This window comes from Cygnus olor, chromosome 9, assembly GCF_009769625.2.
Source record: "Cygnus olor isolate bCygOlo1 chromosome 9, bCygOlo1.pri.v2, whole genome shotgun sequence".
Lineage (NCBI taxonomy): Eukaryota > Metazoa > Chordata > Aves > Anseriformes > Anatidae > Cygnus > Cygnus olor.
Window position 1 is genome coordinate 16,677,840 of NC_049177.1, and position 27,975 is coordinate 16,705,814.

At 46.2% G+C, this 27,975-nt stretch overlaps 2 protein-coding genes across 7 annotated transcripts in view; one reads left to right on the forward strand and one right to left on the reverse strand.

Annotated features, from left to right (window-relative positions):
- The window catches only part of PDE6D (phosphodiesterase 6D), a 37,006-nt gene extending 23,537 nt beyond the window's left edge, over positions 1 to 13,469 (reverse strand). The window contains exon 1 of the mRNA XM_040567856.1: positions 13,332 to 13,469. Within this exon, the coding sequence (XP_040423790.1) occupies positions 13,332 to 13,381 (50 nt within the window). The 5' untranslated portion in view covers positions 13,382 to 13,469. The remainder of the gene's footprint in view (positions 1 to 13,331) is intronic.
- COPS7B (COP9 signalosome subunit 7B) lies at positions 3,890 to 27,961 on the forward strand. 6 transcript variants are annotated; one of them, XM_040567855.1, is made up of 8 exons: positions 3,890 to 3,977; positions 12,757 to 12,865; positions 19,850 to 20,029; positions 21,269 to 21,344; positions 22,865 to 22,953; positions 23,531 to 23,733; positions 25,027 to 25,132; positions 26,574 to 27,961. In XM_040567855.1, exons 3-8 carry the CDS (start codon positions 19,868 to 19,870, stop codon positions 26,730 to 26,732), a joined length of 795 nt encoding a protein of 264 aa, XP_040423789.1. In that variant the 5' UTR covers positions 3,890 to 3,977; positions 12,757 to 12,865; positions 19,850 to 19,867; the 3' UTR covers positions 26,733 to 27,961. The 6 variants fall into 6 exon arrangements, with proteins under 6 accessions (XP_040423789.1, XP_040423784.1, XP_040423787.1 ...); XM_040567850.1 differs by lacking the exon at positions 3,890 to 3,977 and having other exon boundaries at positions 12,696 to 12,865; XM_040567853.1 differs by lacking the exons at positions 3,890 to 3,977; positions 12,757 to 12,865 and adding an exon at positions 12,867 to 12,973 and having other exon boundaries at positions 19,853 to 20,029.
- Positions 27,962 to 27,975: the final 14 nt, after the last annotated feature.

Here is a 27,975-nt window from a genome sequence, read left to right on the forward strand (position 1 = left end):
TTGTGCAAAGGACTTCAGGGGCTCAGAGCTTTTTATCTGGCCAACATTTAGGCTCTTGGTCAGCTGTCCAAAACCCCATCAGATCAATAAAGCCTGCAGTCATTCTGTCTGATAGCTCCTACCTTCCAGGAAACGAGCTTCTGAGTTTTATTCTAATTGTAAATAAGTGGGCAATCACACCACCAAAATCAACGGTAACACGAGTACTTGAGAGATTCTTCTCGTCACTTGGAGAAGGTAAGAATAAAAGGTCAAGCACTGAATTTCTCTTGCATTCACTTACTGAGCCTGTCTAAATTCCCCTTGTGCTATGGAAAGAGAATTTCTGTTCCTCGGTACCTTATCAACACAGTATTAATTTTTAAACAGTACCTTTCGCCAGCAGTTGAATTAATTAGGGGCTTGTCAAACACACAGGAGCCAATCCAGAGTAAGGCACAGAATGAATTTACAGTTGAGCCATACATCCCTCATTTAACCCTTGCCTGAATGTTCTTATTCTGCATTAAGAGACTCCAATTCCAAAGCAGCTTGATCTGCTTTGAAGAGACTTACGTTATTCAGAACTTGACACGCTCATCCTGGGATAAAGGTACCCACAGTGGGAAAATCAAGCAGAAACTGTTAAATTGGCACATAGGCTTAGCATATAACCCCTTAGACTTTCTCTACAACACAGCGTTTTGCAACAGTATAGCTATCTTTTCCTTGACACCTTGGAAAAAAAGTACAGGCACTGCTTCATCTCAGTGCAGCACATTTACACAGTGTAGCTACAGCAGTTCAACAACTCCTGGCACCGCCAAGCTCCATATTGCCCAAGCCAGTTGGCATAAAGTTGGTACGTGTTCCCTCCGGGTGGGATTACCGCTCTGCTACCACTCAGGAAGATAGGCCAGACAATTGACCTTCCTTTTCCAGGTGTGCTCCTATGTCCTCTCTCGCAAGTAATGCTGAAACATGACAAAAATGAATGAAATCCTGAAAAGATGCTCTATACAGAGCTCTCAGACGAAACGCCCATCAGGGAAAAGGTGAAACGACCGCTGTTGCTAAAGCATAGCTGTTAATTAGTCTGTAAGGACTTGTGTTTATGACAAAGTGAAATCCAACTAATGCCGTAGAACTAAGACCAGCAAACACAGCTCCACTGTTCTGTTCAGCTCCGCAGCAGTAATCAGGTTGTCCGTACCCTCATGAATGTGACTTTAGAACTGCTAGGGCAGAAGACACTCAGCTCTACTAAAGGTAATTTACTCAAAACCCTTCAGGCTTTTTTGGACCTCTGCTCCTTTAACGCTGCCCCGCAATGCCACACACGGCACAACCCTCGCTGCTCCAAGCCTGCGTTGCTCTGTAACCGGGGATACATCCAGCCATCACCGCGGGCTCTCAGTATCCTTGAGATGTAATTAGAGAACCACAGGGGGATTTAATCTTATTGAGATTTTATAGTAAACCAGTATTTAGCCCTGGCGCTAACACTCTTCACCTAATAAACGAAATAAAAATTCAAATCGCCAGAGAAACAGCAGAGACAAGCACTTTCGTAAAGTCCCTAACGACAAATGCCAATCTCCTATTTGCTGATGCGGCATGGTGTGGAAACAAGCCACCCTTTTCCTGGCATTAGCTTAAATGCTTCCTCGGATATGCAATCCATGTGGACTGCCCTGGCCTGACTTTCCTTGGAGCTACAGATATTCTGATTTTTTTAAGTTAACCCATGTGTGCATGAGTCACGGGCACGCTTCTGCCTTGCAAACAGCGCAGCCCGTACAGGGAGGGCCCCCAGGAGCACACACGAAGAACATCCGCACTGCCAACTACCAGATTTTTCCAGGCACGAGCTGGCAAACAATGCCCCTGAACACTCCCAGCACCAAGCCAAGGCAGTGAGGATGTGAATATTTAGGTGAACATCAGCGGCCCCCTAAACTCACAGGACAGGACCACGGCGAGGTCAGAGGTTCTGCAAGGCACGAGAGGAAAGCAGGTCACAGATCTGAGCCACAAAAGCAGTTTTCCCTTTGGAGTCCTGTGCAAGACACCAAAAACACTATTTTGGGGAATCTTTTAAAAAGTTCTCCCTCCCCTGCTGGTTTGGTGCTGTGATTTCTCAGAGCCATGACCGATTTCTGCTGACACGATCTGAGGCTGCTCCGCCAACAAGGAGCTGACGACTCGTTTCAGGATACGTGGTATTGAAAGCACAGGGTATAAAATCACCCGCTGCTACACGGCACACGAGCAAGTTATTTACAAGCGAAAGCAGTGAATAAGCTTAATGGCAAGACCGCACGCTGCAATATAGATCAAACAATTTTTTGGTTTTCCACTTACAACTGACAGGACTGAGATTAGTCAAGAAAAACAAGTTCATTATCTTGTCTCTTCTGAGAAAGGGAGGAAAACTCGGCGCATACAGACCAAGTGGAGAATCTAAAAAAACCCTGAAAATACAGTCGAGAGGGAATGAGTGGCAGCTGCATGAGGAGTCTAATCTTGTAAATGGACCAGAGGCCACTGAAAGCAGAGGCAGAGGGGAGGAATAAAGGGGGATTTACACAGATTGAGGCAGAACTCTCAAAACCAAGGACTTCCTGTCAGAATTACGGTGCTTTTTTAGGAACCTATGAGAATATGACGAGTGCTGAATTTTGCAGTGTGGATTAGTGGATTAGACAATTTAACCATCCCAACAATTTACACAGCGTTAGGACGCATGGCAGTCTGAGAAGAGAGTAAAGTAAGTTGTTTAAAAAAGCACTACTCTGAAATTGTAAGTAAAAATTCCAGTTCCAAAACAGTTCAGAGTAGGCACAAGATTAATATTTGGTTCTGAATGTTGTACTTGAACATATATATGAGCTCCACGCTCAGCTTCTACAGATGTGAACTATGCTGATGCAAACCCTCAAGTCTGACACCAGGGAACCTCTCTAAGACAGAAGGTCGGGGCCCAAACCTGCAGCTTTCTGCTCTAGCACGGGGTGGAATTCGGATGAAAAACATAACTGCAGAGGTACCGAAATCTCTACTGAAATGAAAACAAAGCAATGTTATTTCCCATTATTATTTCTCTATTGTTTCCCAGCAGTTCCTATAGCTTTCATTGTCAAGAAAACCTATAGCTAAGTTTATACTAAGACTTCCGTATTAATTTGTTAACAAGCTTATAGCTAGACGTTAATTTTTCAGAGTAGTTGAGATCAGTTTTTAAAGTTTTAATCAAAATCTATTGATATGTTTTTCAGCTGAAACAATGGAATATGTGACTTCTGCTGTGACAAAAGAACACCACACCAATACAATCAGCTGTAGTTTACAAGTGGATTGTTTCGATGCAGTTATTAATAATTAATGAATAACAATGTAGATATTGAGAAGCTAGACTTCCGCACAGCTGATACAAATATTATGCTTCAAAAAAATTATTTTGTTGTTTCAAAATGTGTAACTTCTAGCATTTTTATTAGGGGGAATGGTAATATCGCAAAGTTATATACAAAAAAATCAAAAAAATGTTACAATCAGCATTATCTGCAGCCTTCACAGGCGTGTCTAGATTAAAATATAGCCTTTATTTATTTGCACACCCTTTTCAACCTCGTCTCTGCATCATTCACTGTTTCAGAACTGGCAAACCCAGGACTTGTGCACACAAGGTTATGAAGCAATGACACTTCCCATGCTTCAGCAGGAAACAAGCAGCTGCTGTTTTATCAGTGAAACAAGTGCAAGAGGCTGTCACGAACGGTGTGAAACATTTTCACCTGGCCTCCGGCAGGCCTGTATTTAAACGAGGAAGAGGCCTTGCTAAAGGCAGTATGGCTGGAGACCTTGAAACAGGAGGGGCTTGCTCTGCAGTGCTCTGGTTAATGCCTTGCTTCTGCTTTATATGGGCTGTGAGAAGGAGGTTGTGGTGGGGCAAGAAGAGAGGCTTTATTTTCTCTGAGGAGCTGAGCATTGAAGAGGTAAGCTTACAGCTTTCCTTGGGGAACCTCTGTTTTTATTTTGCAAATAGTGCTTTAGCTCTGGCTACTTTAAAAAGAAGATGCTCTTAATTCTCACTTGTTGTGACTTTTAGAGCTTAAAGCTCTAAAGAACTTACTTCAATGGTAGAATGGAAGATGCTAGTAGGGCCAAGGAAATCTTTTATTTCTTTCTTTCTAAAAAAGATAAATGCTTCGAAGCTGAACTTATGGTTGTTATTATACAAATACAATGCAGTGGCCTTTGAAGGCCCCACAAGGGGGAAACACATAAAAACAATTCCTTCCTGGAGCTGCTTAAACACTGTGTTTTTATTGTGACAGTGTAGCTGTAATAACCCCTTGTGAACTACCTAGGATGCCACAAATGAGCAGCCCAAACTGGATTTGGAAACCTGCTGGCTTTTCTCCTTCTTTCTAGAAAGAGTAATTCAAAAAAATGTGTATTTGCTCACTAAAATGCTGGTTTGGGCCCATACCAGTGTCTTTGTGCTCTAGCACATGCTGGAATTCAAATGAAAACTTCAGCCAGTGGCTTCTTATGTCTCTCTCATTATGAGAGGTGTGGAAAAGGTGAGTTTCTAATGGCATTTCTGGCCCCAGATCCTGTTGGTGACCAGGCAGTAACTTGTCCCACAGCACTACTGATAAAGACCCCTTGCACAGAATGAGGGGGAAGAAAAGACGAATCTAAAATGCACTTCTCTAAGTCTACGCTTACTTCTCTTAAATGTGATATTAAAATGTTTGGCCCACAGTGCTAATCTAAGATGTTAGGATTGCCATGCCTAGTTACCCTTGCAGAGCTAGTGTGAGGTGAGAAACCTCATCAGGTGAGGCAGAGCTGAGTGCTGGAGAAGACAGCAGGAGGCTGTGCTGAGAACAAGCTTCTCTGGAGCAAGAGGGAGGCAGGGAGTGCTGACAGCTGATGGCAGCAGCAGTTGGTTGAAAAGATGCCTGCTGCTCACAGCCCTCCCCAGCCCCTTGCTACTTTCTCCATCAAATCTAAGAGCCGAGCTGTTGTAAAAGTGCTAACCTGATCCACTCGCCTAACACAGGTCTCTGCTCCTTAAGCTGTCTAAGCTAGTGTGCCTCCCTCACACTGAACCAAGAGGTGGTAGTGCTCTTCTGAGCAGCTCACCTAGTAAATCTGAAATGGGTAACGAGCAGCTGGGAACAGTAATCTGACTGCACAGCTGCTGTGACAGAAGCTCACATAAAGAATACAAGGGCAGATAACTCTCAGATGTCTTATTTCCTCAGAAGCAATAAAACCATGCCGTTTCCTAGACCGAACTCTTTAAAACATCACTTTAAAGCTAATTAGGTTCATGTGAAATTACAATTAGAAAGATTTTTTTCTATCATCCCAGGTTCTGGGAGAGACAGTAGCTTTACTAGAGAACCAGCCAAGTCTTAAGCTTGGCTAGATTGACAGGCTGGTATTCTAATGCACCAAAGTCTGCCCTAAAGACAGACATTGGAAGCCAAATGTTTAAAGTATATCTAGAGCACCCTGTAGGTATTTCTTGGTGCCCAATTTTCAGACGGGCTGGTTCATTCCACCATGTGGTGGTACGCTAATGGGACAGTGCTTCTCCCTCTCTTTTCCTGCAAGAAGGGCTGAGGTGCTGCGGCACTCCAAGCACAAAGCTAGCAACAGTCCATGCCAACAAATGAACAGAAAACGTGCTCATCCTTAGTGAGGCATCTGTAAGTGCTTTTTCATACAAAGAAACAACTGAAGGTGATGCGAATAGCCAGTTTTTCAGTCTCCTAAAATAGAATTGCCTTTGACTTTCCAAACCAAAGTGACTTGAAGTTAACCCTCTGCTTGCCCAGCAGTCTGTCCCTGACTAGAAGTGTCAGCCATGCTTGATAACCCATCAGATGGGTTTCCTGGATCCAAGCAGATGTAACCTTCCTTCTGCAAAGGCTTAAATCAAGTTGCATGAAGTGAGGAGGAAAGAGGCAGAGGGACAGGCTGCTTAGGTGCAGTATACATTGATTAAAGCGCAAGATCTTCCTATTTCCTTGATACAGTAAATAGCAGGGAAAAATAACATCAGCTGTTTTATGTACCAAATGACCTTCTGACTTGCTACAAAGTATAGTATATGCTACAAAGTGTACAGACTGACCCATATAAATACTCCTCTATAGAATTACTAAGTAAAGTCCCCTACTCTCATTCTGTCTTGCACAAGACAATGTTGCTCCAAGTTAGTTAAGTAAGCCTTTCTCGCCAGGAGTGGATAAATCTAAAAGGATGTTTTTGTGTATTGATATTCCAAAGCCTCACAATGTGAAAATGACTCTTCTTGCTCTTGCCCTGCACCTAGGCCTGCTATTTTTTTCTGGTCATGAACATAACTCAAAGGTTCACACGTGGCTGGATTAGCATATTGTTTCCCTTACATCTCTTCTGGATTTATGTGTCACAATGAGAATTTAGTTCAGGAAAAATCTTATAATAGAATTTCATGTTCATAATTACAACTGAAAAATCCTGGCTGTCAACAGGGATCCAGCAACATGCAGCTGAGATTTGTTGCTGTCATTCTGACAGTAACTGAGGTTCTCTTGATATCTTCTGGATGGAGCCTTTCAAACAGTCCTGCTGTGCTTTCTTAGATATTATGTCAAACAGACTTGGAAACTTTAATGCCTGGTGTGTGCGCACACAGATGTCCCCTCAGATGCTTTCTAGTCTTTAACACTGTTGAGGGAGTGGTACTACAGAGATCCTGAACAACTTCTGGGGATGCTCATAATGCACTCAAGACAAAAAGGTAACCTCTGAGAATGCAGATTTTTTTATTCAATATTCACTATTGTAGTTTCTTGCACATCAAGTGTGTATACATTAATCTGTTCCTTAGGGTGTGTGAGCAACAGGTGTGTAAAAGCTACCTTCCACGTGCCTACGGAACTAACTTTTTGATGGGCAAATCTTGCTGTCCTGACACATAGAAAGACAACATTCAGTATTTGGCACTTAATAGATTATTAAGTATAGGTAACAAGCAGAGAACATGGGTACCTAGCAATTAGTCTTCATGCTTCTATACAAAGTTTGACTGACTAGATGTAAATGGCACTTTGATTCCCTCTTTAATGGAGGGTCTGAGCTCAAATTTGAAGCTGCTTTAATTCCCCAGCTTAGAGAGAGGGAAATAGAAGAGGCTTATATATTACATACTTCACAGAAGTCAGAGTACAGTGGCCTGCTATCTCTCTAACTTCATGTGATCATGTGAAGTTCTGACTCCTGACATTGTTTCCAGATCAACTAAAATTCTGAGATGTGTGAAACTCTGAGAAGAGCAAGTTGAATTGGCTTCCATTCTAAAACTGCTTTAGTTAACAGAAAACTATTAATTGGAAATGCACAGGACATGCATCAGATGCTTGCATTCAAAAAATAAAACAGGTTACTGTGCACAGAACTTGTTTAACATGAGGCATTTTAGATGCCTTCTCTATTATCTACAGCTGTAAGTATGGCTTTTTTCCTGTGTTGGCTGTGAAGATGGGGTGGGGAGGAGGGTGGAGGAGCTCTATCCATTCTCACTTAATGGATTAAATTATTATCTTCTGCTGTGAGGAAATCCAAGTACTGTAATAATGGCTGAAGCATAAGGTACCAATGACTTTAAAGGATGTACAGAGTAGCTGAGACTTTATAATGATCTCATAAAGAAACAAGGGAAAATAAACTTGCCTATGACAACTGAGTTCTTAATGGTACTGTATTAGGTTGGCATTAAATAAGGAAGTAAAATAAAAACTACAGTTCTGGTGAAACAGTGGATGAGTAAACTTTGGAGAGGTGAAAGGACAAATAATAGAAATAAAATTCTAACAAGGTGTTAAAATATTGCTGACTAAAGATAAACATTAAATTCAATATTGAATTGTACTCTTAAATTAGTCCTAGTTAAGATACACACTGTGGCAACTCATTCGTTTCCTGTGATTGCTGAGCTCCCAGCTCTCTTCTACCCTTCTTCTGTCCAGGGCACAAAGCACTGCTTTCAACACTACAATAGGGCTGCACTAAATCTGAAAGGCAGAAAGCTGACTGTAACTCTTTCAAATAGTAATGTTTAAATAACATAGCTTGCTGTTCTTCCTATAGGCTCTGTTGATTTTTTTTTTCAATGAAAGTGAAGTGAATTAGGGGGAGCGTGAAGTTTTTTGGTGTTGAGGAAGTAGGCAGGTAAAACCAAGCCTGGTAAAGTTGCTCCTGCATCACTTGCAGATATGCCTCATGACCTACGCATAAGAAATGTGAAGAACCTGTCATGTGTTTAGTCTACCAGAACTGCAGATCATCAAATGCTGGAGACAATTCTGATATAGTGAAGATACCTTGACCACAGTGACACTTAAATACCAAGCACAACATGGCTAAAGGTTCTGAGTGAACCTCTGACCTTCTTGAAACAAATATCTTGATTCTGCCAGTGTTTGAAGTTGTTTCCCAGTTAGTGTGAACTGGGAAACATCTACCACTCTTGCTTCTAGCACACCCCGAGGCTTGTAGACAGCAAAAGTGATAATGGAAGACCGATTTTTCCAGATTATGTAAATAAACTCCATGCCTTCGATGGGAAGGACTCTTCCAGTTTTTCATAAGCCAGAAATGCAAGTGGGGAGCTCAAGCTCGTGTTTTCTAGAATGTTTTAAAATTGTGTTGGTGCAAGCTAGATTCATGTTCTGCTTTGGCTCCCTGAGTATATTTCCTAGCTTCTGGGGAGTGCTGTTCCTTCTTTTAGCTGGTCAGTGTCTCCATTTAACCCATGAATTTGGTGATTCATCTTTCTATTCAATTGTAGGAAGTCTAAACCAAGATCTGAGGAAGCACAGACAGGAAGCCTCAAAAGGGGAATTTTTTTAAGCCAGTTAAAGCTGCCACCTTGTTAAGTCTTGTAAATACTGCAATAAATATTTTATGTGAATACACAGTCAAAGGTATAGTAACCTAACAAAAATAGGTTAGAAACTCTATTTGATAGAACTTTGGTTTGCATTTGTCAACCTCTGAATGCTGCATCAAACTAGTCTAGTGACTGCTCCAGGAACTGATAGGCAAGGCTGTCACTGATTAGTTTTTGTGTATATGGCAGAAATGAGGTAGAAGTTGGAAACAGAAGTCTTGCCTGCAGAGTAATGTCTTGCATAGAAAGTCTCTTTCTAACTATACCCTTATTCCAGCTTCATCCATCTTTCCAAAACATTAATGTCCTGCTGAATTGATTTCCTAGATGGAAAAATAATGTCAAGAGGAGGACTGGAAGAAGCTCTGCAAGATGAGAAGACACTGCACAGGAAACCTCAGGGGTTTCAGAAAGTAGGAGAGCCTCTAATGTCTGAAGAGACTTGCTTACAAGTGCTTGAATGCCTGAGCTACTAGTCTATGCTTATATTGACCACAAATATTAGCTTCATAACTCCATAATTCTGACCAGCAATTAATGTTCTCTTCATGCTTCTGTTCACCATATTAATTAGTTCCAGGAGACTCCTGAAATACGGCAAGATATGCTGTGTAGCCTTAAATGGAAGTTCACAGAGAAATCTACCTTAAACTGACAAATGTCTACACAGCAATTAACACTATGGAGGTCCAAGTCTGCTGGGACTGCTCTGTTCAGGAGCAAATAAAATAGGTGATACCTTGCTTGAACTGTAAGATTTAGAACAGGAAATGGATGTGCTTACTCATATTTCGAGAGGCTAGACTTAGTACCTTCTCTGTGCTACGAGACCCAGCTGGCTTGTATGAACTTTTTCTTCCTTGCTGATCTGGCAGAAACATTTGAGGCACCGAAGTTCAGCTTCCTTATGCACTCCTTCCTGAAGAGCTGGATGTGAATCTGTTCTTGCAAACCACAACCAGATATTTCTCATTTGCAGCATAGATGGTCTGATATTAAAAATGCACAAATGCTTGCTAACCGGATTAAAATAGAGTAACTGTCTACAATGTTCTCATTCTAGTGAACATAAGGCATTGGAAGAAAAACACGTGCTAGTATATATCACAACAAATATAAACAGGCAACATACAAATTAAGGGGGCTGGTGGGGAAGCCATCAAAAAACTTCTCAATGCAAGGTTTTGACTGCTGGGGAGAAATACTTTTGGTATGTACATGAAGGTATGTACTACAAAATGTATGTAGCTAACATCTGAACTCTAAAGCTAAAATAAGAGAATTAAACCTGAAGAGTGTGTTGAAAGGTTAAGTAAGGTTCAAGTAAAATGCTAGTCTATAACTTGACGGTGTAACTGTCTCAGCTTCTGGGGGAAAAAGCATAGTCAAACTAGATGCATTTGAAATTACAGGACCAGTTGTGCATAAGTACTTGCAGAAATGAGACTTGGCTATTATCCCATAGGAAAGCATCTTTAATTACCAACTGAACTGCTATTATTTCTGGCCAAACAATCAGTCTGCATTCTCAGACTGCTAGACTACCTGTAAATATTTTCATATTTTAAGTATAAGCACTGCTGTTCAGTGGAGTGCCCTCAGAACACTGAGTTGATGAACACACCTGTAAACTGTTAACAAATATTGTCTCAAGAAGTGACGAGCTATAAAAGTTCTTGCTGGCTGCTTTCCATCTTTTACTGTAACACTGGACTGTCAGTTCAATTTTCTAACTAGTGCCATAGAAATGCTTAGTGTAATAAAATATAAGCACCCTCATCTGCCTGCAAACATTAAATATTTTTACTTTGGCTTTCATTTTTTAAAAAAAAACTAGCAAAATCCATGAGAAGAGGGAATAAATATTTCTGCCCTGATTTTGAGGACGCTAGCCACAACATGCTTCTGCACTAGTGTCATAGAGGAAGGAAAGCATACCTCTGCGTTCAAGTCAGAGGGTGGATTTGGGCTATAATTTAATTTCCACAGCAGCATGTCCCAATCAGCTGGAAAGCCTGTAGTTAGCTCGTTCTCAGGAACAACAAATAAATAGGAGTTGTTTGAGGAAGCTTCGATTACTCAATATGAGCTTCACTTCCAGCTGAACTGGCAGTTCTTACAGTAAAGTGTTCCGGAAAACTTCCTTCAGTGATGCTTTCGACTCCACCAACAGATCCTGCCACACAAGGAATGTAACATACCCATACCCTAGGCACAACTCTGCTGCTTTCTGGTGCTAAAAGCGAGTTCACTTTGAGGTGCCAAGTTTGCAGGGTGTGCTTAGGTTGGAGCTGAGCTTCTCTCTCCTGGGAGGGGAGGAGAAAATTTTCAAGTACTCCAAGCATAAATGTAACAGCTTCTCAGACCATGTTTCTCTTCCCTTTTTATCAAGCAAATTAAATCAGCGCACACAGCAGTAGAGCGGGTAGAAGATAAAGCATCTCTTTAAAATGCAAAGCTCTAGAATATGCACTCTTCTTAGAAAAGGAAGTGGAACACTTTGCTGATGGCTGCCTTACGGAAAACACAGCCACATCTGGGTATAGATGGCTTCCTGCGGGGATGGTGCAGTGTCTCAAGGCTCTCATAAATGAGGAACGTTCGGCCGCTTTTCTGATCAACTAATGGCGTATATAGATGATGATCAATTACTCTAACTTATTAAATTCCATTTATAAAACGTGTAAAGAAACTTTCTTGTTTCGCAGACTTCGTGCTGCGCGGTGCTTGTGGCAGGCAGTGACCTGAGCTATCAAAGTACCCTTGCATGTTTTTGGAGAAGCACAGTCAAGGCTTTTGTAGCCTAAAATGTCTTATCAAAGGTAAAATTGGCATTGGTGTTTTGCTGGGACAAACAAAGGAAGACTAAACTTGTCATTCAGCAGAGTATTTCTGCTAAAGCTCCTTGCCTGTGCTACAGCTGCTTGAGACAACAGAAGTTTACCTTAGGCTTGTACAACCATGTCCCTCTTAAAGGTCAAAGAGTATTTTCTACTTAAGGCAACAAACAAAATGAATTATTTCATCCAAACTTGGACAAAAGCCTTCACCTAAATTGTGCTATCCAGCAAACGCAATAGAAAAATGCAAGTGAAAAACACTTAAAAGTTTGCTCCCTGGAGTTAACTTTACAAACCCTTCTCATTTCTACCAGAAGCTTAGTCTGGTCTTGTCAGAAGCTTATGCTTTTTCTAATTGCCTGCACAAAAGGCTCTTAAATAACGTTTTGACAGCTGAAATATTACATCTTCATAAATAAAGAGAGCTGTCAATATTGCTAGCGCAGAAGCAAAGGAACCAGATGCAGTACTAAAAGCTGGGGGAGGGGACAGTGATTCATAAGTTAAGAAAAGCATCTGCTTATAGTTTGATAGTAGCTGTCCTGCTAAATCCAGCCTAGAAATTCAGATTGTGCTACAGCTGGCATGGAGATCATGAACGTTTCATTGGCCAGAAATCTGTTCAGGAATAACAGCGTCAGATCAAGAGGGTATTCAGTTCACTTCTGTCCTTTCCACTAAAAAAAAAAAGAAGTTTCCCTGTGCTTAAAGGTCATTCTTGCACCTGTCTTTCAAGCCTAGAAGAATCTGCTATAGTAGTTTTATGCAGCACATTTCTCCCACCCTCAGGTTGCACGTGGGCCTTTACACTGAGCCTTTCTCTACTTTTACCCTGGCTTGGAAAGGTGCACGCAGGCTCTCATTTCTCTTCCGAGCTCGGCTCTATCTCCTTTGATCGCCCTTAACCCCGCGTTCGGCTAACATGCAAAACAAACCTTTTGCAAGCCCCGATGCAAAAAGTTTTCAAATAACCTGCAGGGAAAGGCATCTGACGGCATCGCTACGCGTACAGCCAACCGTGGCCAGGGCAGCATGCGCCGGTACCTCACCACACCACCGGGAAGGAGCCGCTTCGGGACGAGCAGACTGGGTACGGCCTTTCCGAGGAGAGGACCCCGAGCAGCAGAGGACCCAGGGGAAGGGCTGGGCTCCTCCTGCAGCTGCCCAGCTGCCCCCAGCTGAAGCAGGGACCCCGGTGAGCAGCCCCTCAGCTCCTGCAGGGGCACCCCGGGAGCACCGGGGGGGGGGGGCTTCGGCCTTTCTGCCTGTGTGCCCCCACCCTGGCGGGGACCCCCCTCATCCCCCTCCATCCCCCCCCCCCCAAGTCCCCTCCCGGCTCCCACCCACCAGGCCCGGGCCCTGAGGCCACCCCCCCACCACGGGCAGCCGCTTCCATGGGGAGGGGACCCCGGTGTGTGGGAGGGGGACCCCATCGGGCACAATCCCCCCCCGGGAGGGGGGCCGTTTCCATGACAACCCCTCCCCCCTTCCCTCACGCCGCCCCCCCCCCCCCTTCCCCGTTCCCCACCCGCCCCCCTCAGCCGGGCGGATACAGCTTGAAGCCCCGCAGGATCTCCTTGGCCCGCTCGTCCGTGGCCGACATGGTCCCGCCGCGGGCGGAGGGGGCTGCGCGGGCCGGGGCCGGGCCGGGCCGGGCCTGGCCGGGCGGGCGGGCGGGCAGGAGGCGGCGGCGGCGGCGGCGGTGACAGCGGCGCCTCAGGGCCCCCCGCCCCTCCTCCCCCCTCCCTCCGCTCCCTCGCACCCGCCACCGCCCGCCGCAACCAACCCCGGCCGCCTCCCTCCGCCCCGCCTCCCGCCCAGCCCAGCCGGCCAATCAGTGGCCGCCGCCGCCCTTTGCTGACAGGTGGGTTGGCCAATCAGAGCGCGCTCCCGCGGCTTCCCCCCTCCCCCCCTCCCCTCTCTCGGTCAAGGGCGGCTGCGCAGCGGGCGTTAAGGAGCGCGGCGCGGCCGGGCCCGGCGGCGGGGCGGGGACGGGAGGCGACGTGGGACAAACTTGGCCGGGCGCGGGGCGTTAGCGCGGCCCCGGGGCCGGGCTCCTCGTTGGGAAGGAGGCGGCGGGGTGTGAGGGGACACCGGGCAGCTGGGGCTTGGGTGCCCCAACCTCGCCCTCGAGGCGACGGAGCTGGGCAGCGAGGGGCTCCGTCAGCCCCTGAGGGCACAGGGCGGGAGCCCCACAGGGCGCAGTTGGGGTCTTTTTGTGTTTTGGGGTCAAATCCCAGTTTCCATCAGGCTGTGTGGGGAGGTACGGGCTGGGCAGTCGGCATCGCTCCGGTTTGAGCTCCTGGAAGAACTGACGGATGAAGCTTGGAGATCTTGGGACAGCTCCCGGCCCGTGCAGCGGCGCTACATGGGACACCGTAACTCAGAGGGTGACAGAAGCGCCGAGTTCTCGCCTCTCAAAATCCTCAGTCTGCATTAACGCAAATAGCACGTCAGCTTTCCGATCCACTTGTGAGAAAGCTACGCAGCAAGTCTCGCTATCCTTTTGCATGACTTTGTTCTGAAAACCTCACCTTTGCTTTTCCATCCCAAGCACACGGAGCTGGCAGGTGTCGCAGTTCCCAAGCTGTCGTTGCAGGTGAGAGGATGCTTCCAGCCTGCCGTCTGCCTCCCCAGAGTGCTGGAACTGCCGTCCTCCCAAGGTGCTGATAAAAGAGCTGGTGTTTCTCCAGCATAACTGACAGATGGATTTGTAAGCTGGGGCCTTCTCCCACCCCACACTCAATGGAAGGGGTTGTACAGCTGCGTATCGGCCACCATCCAGATACACATCGCCCCCAGCCTGGCCAAGGTGAGAGATGAGAGTCCAGCTAGCAGCTTACTCCCCGGATCCTGGGAAAAGTGGAGAGCTTGACAGTGTCTTCAGCAAGTCTTCGGTGCTCCCATCACCCCTTCCTCTGCAGATGTGTGCTGGCAGTTGAGGTGCTGGAAACCTGGCAGGAGAGAATAAATGGGTGAAGTATGGTGAAAGCACACATGGATGGGGAGTGAAACCACATCCAAGGCTGCGTTAGCATTTATGTATCCCAGCTTACCCCACTTGGTCACATGTAGATGTTCCTGCTCTAACATGGCTGTGGTGCCAGCAGTTGATATTTTGCTTTAAGTTGGTTGGGAAGTAAAATTAGTGGACATTTTAGGAATCAGATCCTAATCCTGGCAGATAAATCTAGCCTACTGCATGATTTCTTAATATAACGTGTGTTATATGGGCTATTGATAAGCTCCTATGTTATCCTAAGGTACCTCTTTTTTGATTTAAACCACCTTATTTATGAAAGGTGAGAGAAAGGTTAAGAAACACAAAAGTACCTGCTTTCACTATCAGCCCTCACCTTGGTGACACTGGGTGTGAACTTTCTTGCCGGTGACACATCAAAATTGGGATTTCAGGGGAGAAGAGCCAGCTCCAGAATCGTGCCCTGGGGCGCAGGGAGGTGCACACCGAGGAGGGGCAAAGCTGGCGCCGCCTGCCTGGCAGCAGGGTGCAGACGGGGGCAGGATGAGCAGCTGGAGGTCGGGCACTCAAAAGCCTGAAGAACCAGATGCCGAGCTCAGTGTGACTGAGCTGTGGGACAGAGGGCTGTCACTGCGCTGTAATCCCAGCCTTCCCCGTCTCTGTCCCTTACAGGTGACTTTACAGGCTCGTGCATTGTTTCCTGACTGAGAGAAATGATCTCAAAGTCTCTCTGGGGCTCCATGACCCCACTGCCTGGAGACATTACTCTGGATTTATGGTTTCTTTTCTCAGGCAACACAAGGAAACAAGGTGAAATTATCTGCTGCCTAAAAGGGACCTAGATTATAGAATCACAAGGGGAAGAGACGGGGCGAGTGAAGAGATAATGCTAACATTAAAAGATAAAATGGATTAACATCTCCCTGCATGCGGAAAGCTGCGTGGGTGGAGCAAGAGGTTGCAATAGCAGTTTAAAAGGAGACGAGACAGCTGGGCATACTCATATTTTTATTTTATTTAAAAAAAAATCCATCCCAGAAGCTGAGCTTAACTGATGCTATCCTCCAAAGTCCACTTCAGCCAGCCAGGCTGGCTGGTAGCAGCCAGGAGATGTCACAACAGCCTGACAAAAAGATCCTCCTGGATGACCTAAAAGGGGCTAATGCAGCAGGGCTCAGTAGTAGTTGGTTGATTTTTATCTGTGGGCTCCAGCAAGAGGTTGCAAAAATGATCCATGGGAAATAGCTCGCTATTACACGTTTCCATGTCTGCATCAGCCCTGGATTTCGGCTTGAACAGCTCTTCAGACAAATGAAGTGACGCGCTTCTCTCCCAGGGCAACTGTGCCAGTGTACCTGTGGGGTAACACGAACCGTGGTGGAGGGCCTGTTTCGGATGTGATTTAAGAGGTATTTCTCCCTCCCTGTGCAGATGAGATCTAAGTGTAGCTTAAGCAAATTACTGAATGGCTTGTTATAGCCCTGGCTGAGTTCCCTTGCTGTGCAGGGCCTAGTTTTTTACATCCAATTTGCTTCGAAGCCCAGAGTGTCACAACAGCATCCCAACACTTGCATCTCTCTGCTTGCCTGTCACCCCTTCTCGGGAAGATGGGACCCCAGGGACCAGCTGTGGATGGCTCCGAGACGCAGGCTAAGCCCTGTCAGTTTCCCTAATAGCTTCTGATGTTTGTTCCCTGAAAGCTCCCCGCTCCTGGCCATGCTAGTCCACGGTTTGATCTTCAGGGACTGGCTGACTGAAAGCCAGAAGCACTTTGTACTTCGCTAAAGAATTTTAAACAGAGGCACGCTTTATTCACAGCATGGCACAGACGAGTGTACAGATTTTGGGAAGGGTAACAACCCCCAAAGCCCTCTCGTTCCCACCCCAGCTCTTCTCCCTCCTCCCCAGAGTCTTTTGGCTCCTGGTCTGTGTCCTGGAGAGGATCTCAGCTCCTCCAGCTGCCTCCCTGCTCCCCCCACTCCCCACAGCACAGGCTGAGCTCTGTGTTTCGGTTTGTCACTCACACAGACGACTTGTCTAGAGAGTCTAAAACCACTTCTAGCACCTTGTGATCCTTCACCCCATCTTTTTGGCATTTTTCCATTCGCTCCCCAGGAGGACTGGCTGGAGGGGCAGTCAATGGCTCAGCTGGCAGCCTCCATTGTCCTGCCCAACACAACTGCTCAATTGTTTATCGCCGCTAATGGCCCCGTTTCAGCTTCTCGGGCATTGTCTGGTTCATGCCATAAAATGGAAGATTTAATCCGCTCTGAAGGCTGTGGCATATGCACAGATTCAAAAAAATGAATGGAACCTGTAAGTGTAAAATGGACCCACGCTGCCGTGCCGTCAGAACAAAGAGCACGCTAAAACATGGCTTTGAAATGCCAGCCCCGCGCACAGGTCACCCCGGAGTGCAAAAACCCCGAGACGATGCCACAGCACGTCACACCCCAACACCTGCTGTGCCCTCGGAGCCAGAAACTTTGCTTGCTTGTAATTAAGCAGTTTTTCAGGAAGCGGTGGAGCCCGAGAGGAGGCGTTTGGTTTTAGGGATCGCGGCGTCATAGCTCAAGGAGACCCAGCACAGCTAGCACTAGGGACGGTTTGACACCCCATGCTCTTAGGGATGCCACAAGGCCAACCAGCCTCACCCCACCCCATTAAATGAGTGTGTACCAGCCGTGCACGTTAATCACAGCCTAGTGTTACACAGATGAGGGGGTGCGAGGCAGTGTGGGGCTGACACCGTGGTGCCCCACTGCACGGCGTGCTTGTGGCCATGCTAGGTTCTGCTTGCTGGATGGGGATGGGAGCACGAGGCGAGATGTGCGGTGGGACGGGGTAACAGTAGGAAGAAGCAAATCTGGCGGCAGAGGCCACGGTGATTTAGGATCCCGCTCGGGACACTTCATCACCCCGCGTGAGGTAAATCCTCCACAGGGGCTGCCGCCTGCCTCTCTCCACGCCGGGGGTCTCCCGCCAGCCACAGTCCACAGCTCGTGGGCTACCAGAAGCGTTTTTAGGGCGGCTCTGACAGGCACCCCGAGCCCACCGGCGGGCAAAGGGCTTTTCAGCACCGGGCTCGGCGCTGAGGCCGCCTGAGGGCGGAACGCTCGGTGCGCGGCCGCGCGGTCCGGGGGAAGGAGCGGCGCGGGGGACACCGGCGCCGCCATCATGGCGGCCTGAGGCGCGGCGGGCACGGCGCCGGGGGCCGCAGGGCGGGAGGGAGGCAGGAGGGGAGGCCGCGGCGGCGAGGTAACGCCGGGGGACGGAGGGACAGACGCGAACGGGGCCCGGGGGAAAGCCAGCCCGGCGGCGGGGGCACGGGGGACGCGGGGTTGTGGGGCCGGGAGGGGGCCGCTTGCCGCCGTGCTTCGGAAGGGCTGCGGTGAGGCGGGGGGAGAAGGCGCCGTGGGTGCCCGGTGGGGCCGGGGCTGCCCCCTCACGGCGCCGCCCGCCGGTGCTGCCGTGGTTCCTGTCAGGTAGGGCGGTGGGGAGAGCCGGGAGGGCCGCCCGGAGGCACGGCGGGCTGAGGGGAGGCTTAGAGGGGGGCAGAGAGCTGGCGTGCCGTTCTTTGTATGGTGCGGGTAAAGCCTCTCCTCCGCGATCTTACACACCGGTGTGGGCAGGGTTGGCTGGGAGGGAAGGCTTGGAGACTGTGAGGTGTGGGTTTCATCGCCGCTCAGTCGCTTCGTGCATGATCTTGAGAGAATTGCTGTCCTCTGCACGTATTTCCTCGTCTGTGAGCGGGGCGAGTGGTGCTGGTGTACCCCCAGGCGTGTTAGGAAGTCAAACTGAGTGTTACGGGGGGTTCTCAATGAGAAACTGAGGTACTGCTCAGTCACTATATGTGTCTTTGATGAAAATAATCCCAAAGAGACCTTAAACTGAGAGTCTAAAGATCTTTGTGTGGAAAGCACAAAAAATTGCCCTCTCGGGTTTTAACCGGTTATACTGAGAGGTGTGATGGAGTGGAGTAAACTTTTTTCAGGAGCTGAGTAATAAGTGAAGCTGGCTGCATTGCTTTCAAAAGCCTTCATTTGCTTAGGCATGGCAAAGCAAGGCAAACACCTGTGTGACAGTAGCACCCTCTCTGGGCGCAGATGTGGTCCCAGGGGTCAGGCTGAATGAGACACAGGTTCTCTGGTGTCTGATTTTCTTCACCAGAGTAAAGGTTTCCACCTATGCACGAGAATTATTTTACGTAAATGTAACATGAAAAAACCCTTATCTGCTAAGTTCTTTGTTTGGTGACTGAATAATATGCTTCCAAAGTTTTTCTTAGTTGTTTATAAAAATGAGTTTGTTTCAGTTGTTTATAAATAGTGTTCTATATTTCAAGCAACATGTTGGTGCTGGGAGACAGTGTGCACGCCAGAAATGTGAGGGAACAGTAAAAGACAAAGACCTCCCTCTACAGGGACTTAAATAGAGCCTTTGTAGAAAGGGTATTTTTATCACTGAAGCTTTACAGTTAACCCAAAACACTGTAACTGTGTAATGTAGGCTAGTAAGCCACTTACAGGCCACGGCTATTTTCTCCTTTTAGGCTGAGGAAAGCAGTATGAATTATGTACTCATGCTTTGTCTATGCTGATGTCAAAGGGAAAGGTGCGATATGCAGGCCTACAAGGTAGGTGAATTCTTCAAAGTGAATAGTCAGTTGCTGTTTAGAAGCTGTGTAATGAGTTTTGGGAAGGAGGAAGTCCTAGGTGGCCTGTAGTAAACATAATGATATCATCTCTGATAACACAACTTCTGCAGTTGGCTTTACTTGACGGCATCAGTGGAAGGGAAAGGCCTGAAAACAGGGTGAAATCTAAACTCTTTTCCTACTACCATGAATGGTTCTTGAGGGAACTGGCCAGTCTGCAGAAATTTTGCTCAGATATTGTCTGAATTGTTTTTGCTTCCCAGATGGATCAGAATTTGAGCCTGTAGGGTTCCTGGCCTACCCTCTGAATGCCAAAGGAAAAGCCGGCTCAGCTGACACTGAAACGTTACCATGCGGCGCACACCTTCTGCTTCACGGTCAGACAGAATATAGCAGAGAGGAGATCGTGAATTAATACCGTTTTCTTTTATTGACAGATTGAAAAACCTAGAATGGCAGGAGAACAGAAACCGTCCTGCAATCTTCTAGAGCAGTTTATTTTACTAGCCAAAGGTACAAGTGGCTCAGCTCTGACTGCTCTTATAAACCAAGTGCTGGAGGCCCCTGGGGTTTATGTCTTCGGAGAGCTGTTGGAGTTAGCAAATGTGCAAGAGGTAAGAGATGAGTTTCTATACTAATGTTCCTTCTGCACTCCCACTACAACGGGTCCCCTGAAGTTTGCATAGACAGCCTATGCTTGTGAAATTTCTGTGCCAGGAGAGGCCTGATGTAACTTAACCTCGATTCTGAGATGTTTGGGTATGAGATTGACGTTGGTTTTGCCTGTATAAATTTAGATGTTAAAAAAAATACCTATATAAAGCTTTACTACCTCAATGCGATTGCTAGTAAAGCAAAAATCTGGCAGCAGCCCAGTAACGATCTTAAGAAGGCACCTATCCAGCCAACAACAAAATGTCTTTCTATTTCTTCATTGTCCTGGAAAGCAGAGCCTCAGAGCTCTCCAAAAATCTTCGTGAACAGATGTCTAGTGTATCAGGCCTGGGCGGTAACCAAATCTAAACCATTTCAAACCAAGGTGGAAAGTAAGTTCCAGGGCTTTTACAGAGAATGCCATGCCAGCACCCCCCTCTGCTACAGTAGGGGATTCTAGGTTGAGTATCTCTGCAGGTGCAACAACATGGCATGCAGCAAGTTTGACTTTCCAAATAGGCTCTTAGGTATGTCTAAAAATGCCTCTCTGGTTATCTAGCATCGAGTTGCAATTATGTTTTTCCCCTGACCTGTGTGTAGCAAATTGCATTTAAAAAACAAACAAACAAAAAAAACAAGCAGAACATGCACACAAAAGACTCAATAAAAATCATGGATTAGTGCTGCAGTTATTCCAGTGAAGTGTTTGTTTGCGAACGCTAATATTACTTCCAAATGCACTTAGCTTAGAACGTTTTTAGCTTGCTTTGAAGTTTTTTGTGGTTCTGCAGATAAACTTTCTTAGGTTTCCTGCTAATAGCGAGGATGCTTAACCAACCAACACCACTGTCTGCGTGCTTCGTACATGATGAGAAGAGCTGGCCCTGTCAGACGTCAGCTACAACCGAGCTGCTTTTTTCTTTACCTCCTCAGATGCTGCACAAAGCAGTTAGTAGTCCAAACTATATTGAAGTTCAGTCACACAGAAATGGGTGGAGCATCTTGACTCTGAAACTGCTGAAATTTGTTGCTGCTCATGAGGCCTTAGAAAGGGTCCAACTCTATAAGAACTGAGCGTAATTGCTGTCACGGGAGTACTTGTCACACGTGGGCTTAAAATGTACTCTGGAGAAGTTGCCTGCCAGTGTCACGTTGGCTGTTACTGTGTTCCATGGGATTTCTTTTTTCTTCCCACCCAGCTTGCTGAAGGGACTAACGCTGCTTATTTCCAGCTGCTGAACCTGTTTGCATACGGCACGTACCCAGACTACGTAGGTAAGATTGCTGCCTGTTTTCCTTTGGCACTGTCTGAGGCAATTTTTTGCTTTCTGTGGTACCTGGTCTAGTGTGGCTGGGTGAAAATGTTTAAGCACAGAATTCGCTTGGAAGAATCATTTCTGGGGGGTTACTGGGTTGTATGCACTTCTTAATTACTAGAAAGTGGAGGAAGGATCCAAGCTGGAGGCTGGTATTTTACTGGCTTGGCTTGGACTGCAACACTGGATTGGATTGGTCTGTAGCAATATTCAATGACGTTTATGGGCCACTTACCTCTGATTTCAGACATCTGGTTTCAAATTTGGATGACGCTGGTTATGGAAGTTGCAGAAAACTTTGAAAAAAAAAGATTGTGTTATTTATCCTATAAACCGTATAGGTTTTTATAACCTTTTATTGTGACAGCATTGCTGAAACAAAACGAAACATTCCTTTGCCAGAACAGAAATTGGAATAATGACTCTTAAGCATCTTCGGAAGGAGGCTACGTGTGAATCATCTTAGTATTTGTCGGGATGTGCTTCATCTCTTGTGCTCTTATGCTTCAATTCTGCTATAATTTAGTACTTCATTGGTGGGTAGCAGCCTAATCCAGGCTGTTATAGACTGTGACAAATAATTCTGTCATAGTGCCGGCTATCACTGTGGTGGGTGAGCTATCCAGTTCCAGTAAGGAGAAGTGGCATCAGGAAATGCAAGGGCTGATAATTCCAGTGGCTGTGGAGCAACATGACCCTCGTGAATTCTGTGACCGATTAGAGGATGTGTTTGCTGTGTGTGGGTCTTGCATCCCAGTACGTGATAATTCATTTCTTTTCCAAGTGAAGAAAGGGAAAGGGGGAAAAGTAGTCAAAAGGTAGGGTACTGAACGAGGTGGGATGGCTGGGAGAGCTCGAGTGCACCAAAACACTAATTTTCATTAAAGCAGGTATTTTGAAGACTTTCTTTGGTTTGGAAAGCTGGCTGTTTCCTTTCTGTTTTTAAATATTCATAAGGCACATGGATATAACATAGTGACAGTGAGGCCATGTAAGTATCTGGATTAATAGTTTCTTCTCTCTTCCTCAGTCTGGTACGTTATACTTCCAACTGTAAATTCTGTAGCTCTTCAGAGAGAGAAAACCAACTATGTTTTCCAAGCAGAACAGCAAAAAGCATTTAATTCTGTCAGCTCATTAATGAATAAAAATGACTTGGTCAAAGTCATCAAACAAAGCGTTTACCAGTTGTTTTGGCAGGACACCACTCGCGTAGATGTGAATTACATTCTGATTCCAAAATCAGAATTACTAAAGAAGCAGAGAAGAATGGGATTGCCAACTTGTTTTTTAAACTTCTTCTCTCTCTCTCAGTGTGCTAATGTGTCATCAGTGGCAGCTCTCTCCGCTTACCAGCACCCCCAGTAGCTGGAGCTGTCTTTCAGGATTCAGCATAGTTTAAGTGGCCCGTAGTCTTGCAGCCTGCGTTTTATAGTTCTTGAAGGAAAGTTCTGAATCTTGTCTCTTTAACGTTAACAGCAAACAAAGATAACCTGCCTGAATTAACGGCAACTCAGAAAAACAAACTGAAACACTTGACAATTGTAAGCCTGGCTTCCAGAATGAAGGTAAAGTACGCTGTGCATGATAGCAAACTTTTTTTTTTTCTTAAATGGCATCAATTCTTAGCATCGCAGTTGTATTGGACTGCATGAGTACTCACAAAAAATACTGTAATTTGAAAAGGACTTGTAACGTGCAGTGTTCTCATGGTGCATTTGGGACGTTAACTTAATGGACTTCTGGGGATGAGGTATGGGGGTGTCTGAACAGCCGTATTATTTGGTTGGTAAGGTCTGGGAAACTTTTTATGGCTCCTTTCGCTGCTGGAGATGGAGAATCATTCTTAAAAGCACTGACTTTTTGTTCTGGAGGAAAAGCTAATCAACGATCTTAATTTCTTCTACAGTGTCATTATCTTTTTCCTCCAGAAGGCGCTATGCCAAAGCTTCAGGAATTACCCAAGCTGCGTCAGAATATTGCATAGCCTAGTAGCAGGTATTTGTATCGCCGCCATCAGTCACTGCTGAAGTGTAGGATATAAACATTTGGGCCTTGACCTTCTGCCAACCCTGTTTCTGTTTGAGACTTAGCTGTTCGTTCTGGTGAGGACTGTTAACTTACTCTTGGGCTTGCTGGTTTTAGTGCATTCCCTACTCCGTGTTGCTGAAGGACCTGGACATGAGGAATCTGAGGGAGTTGGAAGACCTGATTATTGAAGCGGTTTATACAGATATTATCCAGGGGAAACTGGATCAACGAAACCAGGTGTTAGAGGTGGATTTTTGCATCGGCAGAGACATTCAGAAGAAGGACATCAGTAACGTTGTCAAAACGCTCCAGGAATGGTGAGGCAGTCTCTACCTTGCTTGCTCCTTGTGTACACTTTGTCTTGTTTTTTCTCATTCCTTGAAGTTTCAAGTGCTGGCTCAATTTCATCATGTTAGTTAATCAGGTGTCTTCTGCTGTAAGTGGGCACTTGGAGGAAGAGACTGTTGGGCAAATTTTCCAAGATCCCGTCTAGATTTCAATTTGCGTTATGCTTCAAGCCAAACTATGCTATATCTTGAGATTCTGGTCTCATTGTGGCTTTTGCGTGGCAGAACCCTAGTGAGGAGTCAAGGCCTTTTCAAACACTTGTGCCAAGCTGAAGTCCCCTTTCTGCTGTTACACTTGATAATGAAAACAGAACTGTCCGTTATTTTTCAGCCTTTTGCACTGTGATGAGAACTGCATGGGCAAACTGTAGGGAATCACAGTTCTTAGGAGGGATGTCTTCACGTTTGAAGTTTTAGATGCCTTTGTTTGCATTCTCTTTGTCCCTGCAAATGCAGGCTGCACGCAGCCGTCACACTGGGGCTGTGGTACTCTCTTTTTGTACCTTTGCTAAGAAGTTGCTTGTCATCTTTTTGGTAGATTCCCTTCCCACCCAAAGAAATTCCCCTGTAGGCTGTGCAGCCTGTGGCAGGTTCTGAGCTGACTGGGAGTCACTGCCTAGTTGTTACGGTAATGGGTGCACGGAAAGTAATTAAACTGCTGTGTAAATATGCTGCCCTGGGGTGGTGGTGGTGCAGGTTCTTTGTTTTGTTTTGTTTTTTCTGTTTTTTTTTCTTTTTCTTTTCTAATCCACCCCCCCCAACCCGTCTCAGAGGGAGGACTCTGGCAGCTTCTAAGACCTTACAGCGTTGTTTGGAAGGTAACAACGAACCCGCCGCCAATTCCCTTTCTGTCCTCTCCAGTTAGGAACACTGTTGGAGAAGCACTTGTGTCTTTTTGAATGCTTAACAGTTGGGGGGATTCTCTCAATCTGAAGTTTGTGTTTAATTTTAAAATTGCGTTGTTTTGCACCCCCTTTTCAAGCAGTAATTCTGATTGAAAAGGAAGTTGGTGGCGCAGTGAACCTGCACTGAGTTTTTGATGGGTAGGTAAGAGTCTCATGGACTAGCTAAAGAATGCTGTGAAATGCATCGAGTACACAGCAAAGATTTTTCTTGGCAGCTTTTTTGGAACTCTAGTCATATCAGGAATATAAATTTAATGATTTCCTATACTTTTAGGTGACTTTAACTTTTCAGGCTGCATCACTGAGCTGCTCCAGTGAGAACTCATAAATACTCTCTGATATTGTTTGTGTCTCGCAGGTGTGACGGTTGTGAAGCAGTTCTTTTAGGAATTGAGCAGCAAGTACTTAGAGCCAACCAATACAAAGAAAACCATCACCGAACTCAGCAGCAGGTAGAGATGGAGGTGGGTACAGTCATTTCAGACTGCTCTGTGCTTTTTCATTAAATGTTTCTGTTTACTGGATAATCTGGTAACACCTGGTTAATGGTTATGGCTTCTCTGAAGTAGGCTAGCAATCATGCAAATCAGATGTGCTGTTCTAGGGCAGGAAAAATACACATCTGTTTCCGTGTGCTAGTAACACCACAAAGACCTGCATCAAATTTGCCCACCCTGAGCAGGTTGCAACTTTCCTCTATAACAATGGGCCAGGTGGGTGCAGTAGCCATAGTTCCTCGATTGATTTGTTAGGGAAAGAGTGCTTGTAACACGAAGCTTGGATACAATTCTGTTCCTTTTGTGGAAGGAAGGAAAATTTTCACTTTTCTTCTAAATCTGAGAGTGTAGTTATATGTATCGAGTCTCATTGCTTTTGCAAAAATGTGCCCTCAGCATCTTCCTCCGGGGTATTTTGGTGTCGAGTGGCTAGAAAGGGATTGCTACAGCAGCGCGGGCTGGGAGCGCTCCTGCTCTAGGTTGCATTCGCTTCTGAGTCGGTAGATGGCAGCACGGGCTTGTGATTTTAGCCCCTGCTGATGTGTATTTACTACTGAGAACAAATCTTGGCTAATACAGCTGTAAAGGTGAAAATGGTCCTCCCGAGACACTTGCTGAGAGTTTATTTCTTGCAGAGTGCTGCATCCCTGTAGGTTTACGTTTGCTTTCTGAAGCAGTTTGTGCTTGGCAGCTTGACTGGCATCCATAGTGCATTTGGTTTGCCAGATGCCTTTGGCCTGGAGTTGGCACACCTGACTCCCAAACTTGTTTTGGCCTTTTTTTTTTTTTTCTGTTATTGTTTTGTTTTTAATGTTCGCTGATTGTATTTCTGGTGAGCCCTGCAGGGTTTCATGGGACAGAGTACAGTGCCTGTTGCTGTATCTCTCGTTTTCAGCCAGAGTAGCAGAAGCATTACTCCTACCTCCCACAGACCAAGATCTGTTCCAGCTTCTAGCAAATATCTGTGGCTCAGAGAGCCTGCTAGGCCAAGTGGCATTTTCCCTTTTTATTTCTCAGTGCTGTCCAGAGCGTAAATTTATCTCTCAGCCTCCTTTGTCCCTGCTAGTTCGGGTAATAGTAAGGTGCCTACGTTCTGCACCGAGGCAGTAGTAGCTCCCGTCAGTCAACCAGGAAGGTGGTGCAATACTGTATTGTTGTCTCTTAAAAGTAGTAAGAAAGCTCTAGTTGTTTCCTGTCTGGGTCCCGTGCGGATTATTAACAATGCTGGCTCTAAGTGAGGGCAAAATGTTACCCGTTACAAACTCAAATGCAGAGCGTGTTTGTGGTAGGAGAGGGCTTTGTCTTTGTTTTTGTAACCTCCAGGGGTTTCTCAGCATGTTTATGAACAGAGTTGCTACTGTGAGGGGAGGAAGAAGCAGGTGCTGATTCACTGTCTCTTCTTGGCCAGGTCACAAACATAAAGAAAACATTAAAAGCTACAGCCTCGTCGTCGGCACAGGAGATGGAACAGCAGCTGGTAGAGCGAGAGTGCCCTCCACACACAGAACAAAGGCAGCCCACAAAGAAGATGTCCAAAGTCAAAGGGCTGGTCTCCAGCCGTCACTAGAACGTACCATCTAAATGTCATTCATCTAGGAATGACAGCAGGAGGAGCAAAAAAGGGCCTGCGTCTCCTTTTTTCAGTGGGTTCTGGGCCAGTCCCTTCCAGGCTGGCAAATAAAAGCCCTGTTTGAATACAGCTCCCTGTGAGCAGCACCTGGCTAAGTTACGCTGTGCAGCCCCTGTTCATTTTGAGGGTGTCCCTGTTCTGGTCCTTTAAAGAGGGACTTCTAAAGAAAGGGACTAGCCGAAAGGGGCAGTAAAAATAAAAAAAAAATAATCTGTGGACAGTTTTGCTCCCTCCCAGCCAGTCTCATTGCTGCTTAACCTTTAGGAGGCTGCTGTACTAAATCAGATCTTGGGAGAACTTCCGTGGTGAGAGTCTGAATCCCAGGGTTGAAGTGTGGCTACCAAAGCCAGGCTGGGAGCGAGGAGGCCATCCACACAGATCTTTTCATTCCCAGAGGGAGCGCAGAAAGGTTTCTAGGCCAGGAGCTGCTTTACGTGGAAGTCTTCAGCCTTTCCGCTGCCCCTGTCTATTTTAAACTGGGGTGAAATTCACACTACCTCGCTCTGTGAAGATGAGATCCAGTGCTGGGCTGTTTACTTAACTGGCTGTTTACTGCCCTTACGAAGCCCTTTAAGCTCTCGCAGATTTAACGCGCTGGCCTGCGTCTCCGAGGCATCAATGCAGCAAGGAGGAAGCAGGCTGCTCTTCCAAGCCTTCCTTCTTGCAGACGGTTAGGGGCATGCTAGAAACTGTTCCTTCTGAATGTGATGTGACCTCCCAGAGCTGCTTGTGAGTTGTTCCCCCGTTGATACCTTCAAAGGGCAAAGCGTTTGCTCTTCCTTGGATGCTAGTGACAGCGGACTGCACGGAGGAGAGCCCGTGTAGCATTGTGGCAGGCTGGTGGCCCAGGACCCACTGGCAGGGGTCGCAGCAGCATCCCCTTGCTGAAGCAACGGACTTGACTAGTCTTTCTGAATTTTGAACACTTTCAGGTTGTATTTTCCTCCCCCTTTTTTTTTTTTTTGTACATTGTTGTGATTCTAAAGCATTTCAGCCTTTGTTTTGTGTATTTTATTTGTTACAGACTAATTTCAGGTGATTTGCACCTGATTCGGCGAGGTGTGGGTTTTTTTTTAAAGGGGGAGGACGGGGTTGGCATTGAAACAGCAAGTCGCAACAAAGCACATTTTAGAAAAAAAAATTAAAAATGCTGATTTAATGTCAGAGTTCGGAGTCTTGG

Bases quoted from the DNA above. Each gene is read 5' to 3' on its own strand.
- COPS7B (XM_040567850.1), top strand. From the start codon at position 12,701: ATGCAAAACAAACCTTTTGCAAGCCCCGATGCAAAAAGTTTTCAAATA. The intron at 20,030-21,268 runs GTAAGAGATGAG...CTTCCCACCCAG, and splicing joins AGTTAGCAAATGTGCAAGAG to CTTGCTGAAGGGACTAACGC. The intron at 22,954-23,530 runs GTAAAGTACGCT...TGCTGGTTTTAG, and splicing joins GCCTGGCTTCCAGAATGAAG to TGCATTCCCTACTCCGTGTT.